The 7239-nt window shown below is 41.1% G+C and overlaps 1 protein-coding gene across 1 annotated transcript in view; it reads left to right on the top strand.

The window, feature by feature from the left end:
- BEND4 (BEN domain containing 4) overlaps positions 1–7239 on the top strand; it is a 33173-nt gene that overhangs the window by 18107 nt on the left and 7827 nt on the right. Inside the window, exons 4-5 of the mRNA XM_025040231.1 lie at positions 452–543; positions 4891–5131. Of these exons, the coding sequence (XP_024895999.1) occupies positions 452–543; positions 4891–5131 (333 nt within the window). The remainder of the gene's footprint in view (positions 1–451; positions 544–4890; positions 5132–7239) is intronic.

Genomic DNA, 7239 nt, shown 5'->3' with positions numbered 1-7239 from the left:
TTCCTGCTTACTGAAAAACTAGGCATAAATATGCCATTAAAAATGAGTATTATTGATTAAAAACTAGTGAAACATTAGTTTTCAGTCCTTTAATTTTAAAAAGCTTCATTTGGTTGAGTACTAATGTTATAACTTGAGTCAAAGAAGAAAGACAAAACGTTTCTAAGTTGTTCATTGTCACTGTTGTTGACCTAGATTCATCTTAGAGTAAGTTTGACTTGAAAGTTTTCAGTGAACTGTGCTGAGTCTGATCTCCCCAAACCGTAGCATCTGTTCTGTATTTACAAACTGAAATCACTATGGATGTCAAATGCAAGATTCCATTTCCTTTAGAAAATAAGTTGTTTTTTTTTTTTAAGAAGTTTACACCAAAAATCTTTTTAGACCTTAAAGTTTTTATTTTTTGTGGCAGGGTAGCTAATGTGTAATCATTGCAATTTCTTTCACCCAGTACCTTGCCAGACTGTTTTAGATTACTTGAAGACGGTGCTACAGCATCACAACCAACTCATGATCCCACAACCAGCTGATCAGCCAACTGAGGTAGGTCTCTAGTTAAAAGATAAATGTTGTTCCATTTGGAATTTCCTTAAAATGAAGCATCTTGATGGCTTACCCATATATACCAGAACAGCTTGGCTAGCAAAATACATTTTTGAGACTCTGAGATTTATGGATCTACTACCTATGGGTATATAGACTGTGGCGAAAGATGGTGCATGTATTTAACTCACAAAGATTCAGTTCTGTACTGAGAAGAATAACAGAGAAATAGCCATTTAAATAGTGTGGGCAATTTTTCCACAATTCTTTTGGCACAGAGGGGTATTGAAATGGGAGACAGCAACTCGTCCTTCCCTCAGGGAGAGCCTGTCAAGAACGCCTCTTTCTCTGAGGCATCTCCCATGCTGAGACTCTCAAGGGTGTCGAAAGGTGTTTTCCATACGTCAAGGCCCCTGAACATGAGCATTTCCTTCCTCTGCGCCTCAATGGGAGAGACCACAGTTTCTTCCAAAGCATAGAAAAAGTGGTCTGGTTTGATGGTAATTGTATATCTTGTTAAAAACACGGTATGTTTTTCCAGGTTTTTTCAAGGCTCAGTTTTGAGTATGTGTTATTTTCATCTTAGGGACTTTAGAACCTAAATCCAGTGGAAGAAACGACTGCACTGTACCTTACTGGAGTTATAAATGTCTAGGATTGATAACAATAGATAATGTTCTAAGTAGTTAAATTTCCTTCATTTAGTGAGGCGAGTTATTCATGCTAATAATGGTAGAATGTTGACCCTCTCTGTCATCTCGAAGTCATATACCCATTGGCATTTCCTTTGTCTAATTAAAGCATCTTAAAAGTTTTACCCACATGCTTACCAGTTAGTAAATCCAGCTACACACTTGCTGTTCCCACCTGACCCCATGCCTCTCTGCTGAAGAAAGGCAAGAACACGTGACTTCCCAGTTCCCTGCACATAAAAGACGGGATGAAAAAGGTGGAGTCGGTCTAGTGCAGATTGAAGTTCTCTCACCTTCAGCGTGGCCTGAGACTTGTTCAGCAGTTGCTTCCTTTCTCTGTAATTTAAAGGAGGGATTTCCAAGGTCTGGGCCTTTTCTCCAACCCCCACCTGTACCAAATTGCACCACACTTACTTCAGCCTTTGTGCGTACCCTGCACCCCCATGGCAAGTGGTTCCCAACCCCCTCGCCGATGCCAGCTCACCCACATCCATTCTTTCACCTAGCGCTGTCCTCTCCCATCTTGGACTTTGTGCCATCAGTTTTTCCTTGTCTTGTGCACTGATTTCTCTCCTGCTATTGGGTCATTTCCCTGAGCATCAAACACTCAAGTCTTCTCACCCTGAGAATAAGCCTCCTTTTGATTCTCCCTTCCTCCCTCTCTAAATTATTGGGGGTTTTTTGGTTGTTGTTTTTTTTCACCTTCCATCACCCAAAGCATCTCCTGTCGGCACTTTCATTCTACACCACAACACATCTCACTCCTTGAAGGTTAGGCCCAGGTCTCATTCCCATTAGCATCCCCAGTGCCTGTCATTGAAGGCACTCGCTGAATGGTGACCTCATTTTTTTAGTGATTAAACACTTGATAGATTGGTCTATATTCATTATCTCTACCCTCTTAGTTGTCATTTGTAATCTAGCTCCACCTCTACTACTTGTCAGATTGTTGTGCTTGAAGACCCTGGTGGCTTTCCCAACTCCAGCCCAGGGGCCCTTTCTCCACCCGTGGTCATCCCCAGGACCTCACCCTCCTCCTCCTCGTTCTCTCTTTCTCTTGTCCTTGGTGTCAGAACTCTCCTGGTTCCCTGTTCTTTTCTTAGCGTGCTTTAAGAAGTTTTCCATCCCCTGTTCACCAGAGTTTTATCCTTCATCTCCTTCTCATGCTCTCAACAACCTTTTCTCTGGTCAGTTATGTTCTGTTTCTGAACATCAACTCCATGCCAGTTAACAAGCCCCAAATCTAGACCTAGACCACTAGTCCCCAGGGCTCAACTCGAGACCAGTGTGTGTCCAGCTGCCTGACCAACAGTGGGATGTCCATGCACCCTCAAACTCACAACACCTCCTCCAAATACCCATTCATACTCCTGTTTTCCTGCAGTAAAGGCAGCACGAACACCAGGCAGAAATTTCTGACGCATTGCTGACTCTTTCCTCCTCATTCCTAACATCCACTTATTTTACAGCCATGTTGGATAGTCTGTCTTCTCTCTAGTTCACTCTCACCACTTTTCACCTGAACCGTTGCAGCAGGTTCTGTCTTCATTCTCCACACTAGAGTTATTTTTCTAAAATTCAAATCCAAAATAAATTGTCATGTGTTTAAAATCCTTTGATTGCACCTTAGAATAGAGTCCACCACAATTTCTTAACTTGACATTTCCGTTATGCACAAAAGGACATCTGAAAAGCTCATTTCCTCCAAGAAGCTCTCTGTGATTGCCATGTCCCCTCTGTTCTCACAGAGCATATTATTCATGTTAATGTACACCTGTATCTTGCATTTGGTTATGAGTCTGTTCTTGGTTTTTTCAAAGTTGACTCAACTATAGGTCAGAGTTTAATAACCTTTTGGTGGCTAACTAAAGAGAACATGCAATCAGAATTCTATAAAACATAAAAATAGGGAAACACCTACATTTCCTCTGGATAGAACTATTTAAACTTTGCCCATCATCATTATTATTACTATATTATTTTTATTGTCATATCAGTCATATTTTCTCAGTATTATTTATCACATTTTATTTTTATTAACTATGTATGATAAATCTCATTTGCAACACAGAGAGCATTCTGGTTGTTTTGGGCTGTAAATCGCTTTTTCTTTTACTTTTGTTTTTTTTTTTTTTTTGAAGAAAATTACCTCCAAATGGTATTTCTCCATTTATGTGAGCTACAGTTTATGGAGAGAAGCTACACTCTAGAAGAGCGGCAGAGCTCTTTTGGCTGAGTAGATTATTTTTAAGGGTTTGAGAAAGCTCCTTTCTTGGATTGTCAGTTCCCTTATCTCAAGTACTTCACATCTTGAAATAGACTCAACTCTGGGTTGAGGGATGAACTTTGAATTTGGGGACAGGATTCTCTTTGCCTTTTGACTTGTGAGACTTTGGGAAAACATTTAACCTCCTTGGCCAAACAGCTACGGGAACCAAGATTCAATTCAAACCCAAGCTGACTCTAAATTCAGTCACAAACCATGCAACTCAAGTGCCTCTCTTAAAAAGGAAACTGAGCTACACTACTGCTAATTCAAGGAAGGGTGAATGCTGAAGTGATGAGCTTCCAGGATATAATTTGGTGACAGTTTCATAGCCAAATCTAGCTGCCTCCTTCCTGTTAGCTTCTGTGCCATTTACTGTTCTCAGCATTTAACTAAACAGGGTTTTATTTCAAAAATAAAACCCTATCAGACTCAAACAGTGCCAAATTTATAATCTGTACTATATTTGTAGAGTTGTAAAACTGAATGTGTTTTCTTTATTTTGTACACCTTAATTACTGAGGAAGGAGTACATTAAAAGTGAGATCATGGGTTAATTAATTTGTTCTGGACTGTAGAATTTTATGGACAACTAGAACTAAAGTAATGGTTGTGTAGGTGCAGTTGACTAAACATGGCTTATAAATGTAACAGAAATTCCCATAATTAGTCCCACTGCACCTGTTTAGCCAGAGAATTTTATAGCAGACATAAATTATGAAGGTGAAAAGTAAGAAAAATTTTCAGTTGACATAGTGGCATTTGCAAAAGCTATAATTTGAGGAAACCTGGTTTGTGTTATTAATGTGGTTTGGTTTTTGTTTGGTTTTGTTTTTCTTTTTGCAGGTTCCACAACTCCCCCTTTTTTAAATTTACTTTTTAAAGTTGTTTCCACTGTAATGTAATCAATGGCTATCGGGTGTTAAGTACATAAACACAATTTATACCTTATGAAAATAGGCGACCAGCATCATTTCTCGAAGTACTTAACTGCCAACCAAAGGGTGAAGAGGCCTATTTGATCACACTCTTCAAAGTCATTTCTGCATATTTTAATAGATTGAAACAGAAATTTACGGGTTATATTTAAATAGTGTTCCCTGTCATTGGATCTTGACACATTTTAACCTACCTGTTAAAATGCAAGTTATAAATAGCTCCTCTTTCAAAGGTGTTCATTATACCTCATTGGCTCTTGTTATAGAAAATGCAAATGTAATTTGAAAAGTGCCCGTTCTGAGTGTGAGCAATTACTTGTGCTCTTCAGTACCTGGTTCATTGTCAACATAGCCACTTGGTTAAAAAGCATGTTTGCCTTTGAAATGGAGATTGCCTGGGCTTCTGGCTGGCTGGCTAAGTAGGTAATGAGAAAATATTTCACTTTTCCAGGGAAGCAAGCAGCTGTTGAACAACTATCCTGTCTACATAACGAGCAAACAGTGGGATGAGGCTGTAAATTCTTCAAAGAAAGATGGGAGACGACTTCTTCGATACCTCATCAGATTTGTATTCACAACCGATGAGCTTAAGTACTCATGCGGCCTCGGGAAAAGGAAAAGGTCAGTGCAGTCAGGAGAGACGGGTCCTGAAAGACGCCCTCTGGATCCAGTTAAAGTAACATGCCTCCGAGGTACTGCATCCTTCCGCTCAGTGTCGCCATCTGTGATCTCATTTCACCGCATTGGCTGTGGCTCCCTGTGCAAGTGTTCAGCCTTTACTATATTTTGGGTTTTCCCACTGAGACCTTTTAGGCTTCATGTGGCCCATCTAGTTAGTATTAAGATATTCTTTAAAAAATCTTCGTTTGTTTTAGCCTTGGTGTTCTCCCTGAATGGTACATAAGCATTGTATAGCACCTCATGTTTCACGCTTTAAATTCACATTTTCTTTGCTGCCAAAGAAGGCCACCTCCAGCAAAACTGGAGCATTGGGAAATGCACAGAGGAAAGGAAGATGTGGAATTTTTTTTAAATTAGTAAAATGTTATAGCCCATTTCCACTTGCAGCCTGTGGCCCACCCCCTCCCCAGCCCACCTAGCTACCTTCTGAAGAATAATTGCCCCAAGTCCTTAAATTTATTTACAATTAATTTTCCTTAGTGCCTAAATTATCCCTTGCCCAGTCAAACTTTATTCTGTTAGTTTTTTTAAGTTTCTGTATTATTGCTTAGGTAATACCTTTTGTTCAGTATTAACAGCTGATTAATTTGCAGTTGGTCCACACTTGGTAGACTAGGCAGACGGTGAAGAGGAAGAATTAAGAGATACACAGTTGATTCAGCAGGTGCAAATAAACGCATAGACAAATAGAAACATGGTGCCAACAAAAACACTGCTCACACGTGAAAAATTCATATCAAAAATTTCAAATAGTAACCTATGTAGTCCAATAGTAATTTTATTGCTGGGAAAGCCTTAATAATGACTTACTCTGGATAAGGATCAAAATATTTCCTGGCAAGGACGTCACAGTGAAAGACATGATCACTGATCAGGCCTCGGTTATCAGACAGGACACTCACTCCTGCACTCCCTCCTGGGCTGCCCACAGTACTTCTTTGCATGCCTAAGACATATGTAGTATTTGCTAGCCGCTGAGATTCCTCAGGCCCACCCTGAGCTGCTGATTCACAACCACCCCAGGTGATCCTGATGCAGGTGGCCCATACTTTAGAAAACCACCTGGAATGGAAACACCTATAATAAATAGGCACAGGTGCTTCAGAGCACTCGCTGTTGGCCAGTCTGAAAGTTCCACTAACTCGGAGTGGGTGTGATGGAAATTTCTAGGGTTTGTCTGGGCAAACTAGCCCAGTAGTGTTCTTTATTTTCAAACGCCATCAAAGCTGACGAAGTTACCAAGAGTGACAAGAGGCAGTGGTGAGCTTGGGGGCTCTGGAAGATGCCCTCAGGCTTCTAAGGGAATTAGGATAAGGGGCCTCAAAAACTGGTAACCTGTTCCAGAAATTCTTATTAAACATTTTACATTTTAACTAGCAAGTCAGTAGAACTGAGGAATTAACATACATCCCAAAACACCAGTGCTGCTGCCTTGAGAATGCTGCCAGACCCACTGTGATGCTGATGCAGTCCAGGCTGCCTAACCAGAATCTGCGTTCTCCAGCTCGTGCCTCACCTTCACCCAGCCCTTGAGTGGAGACTACATAGGCGAGGGACGGTTACTGTCTGTGTCCAGGGCAGCTGGTTAGAGCATTTACTATGTCTGTCCCCAGGGCTGAAATCCTGGGGCCTTCCTGTGACCTAGATGAGATTCCCTTCCTAAAGGTTTTGGTGACTCCAGGGGTGGACGTCACTGTTGTGGTGAGCAAATACAACAGCCAAGGAAGCCTCAGGCCGTTGGACACTTTAGTGATGGAAAGGAGGGTGCCTTGGAGAATGAAATCAAATCCTTGGCTGACCTGCCTCCATAGAGGTTTGACCATAGAGAGAAGAAGGCCTGTGAAGATGCTTCATGTCTATGTAGTGGAATGAGCTCTGCTTTTAGCTTTTAATAGTCTGTCACACAGTATTAGGGAAAGTCTTCTCACAGCAGTGGATGCTGAGAGTGGAGGTGGAAGGTATCACAGAGCAGCATGTTCCCAGAGTGGCAGGATTGCAGCGTCCCCATCCATTAGCCTTTATTTCCTCTCGTTGGTACTTTGAGTCTTTTATTTCCTTGTGTTCATGTGAGAGTTGGGGATCTGGACAGAGGTAGGAAAACTACTTAAATAGTTATTGT

The sequence above is a fragment of the Pteropus alecto genome, unplaced genomic scaffold (assembly GCF_000325575.1).
Source record: "Pteropus alecto unplaced genomic scaffold, ASM32557v1 scaffold57, whole genome shotgun sequence".
NCBI classification, from domain to species: Eukaryota; Metazoa; Chordata; class Mammalia; order Chiroptera; family Pteropodidae; genus Pteropus; species Pteropus alecto.
The sequence above is the reverse complement of the archived record's forward strand: the minus strand, read 5'-3'. Positions and strand labels throughout refer to the sequence as shown.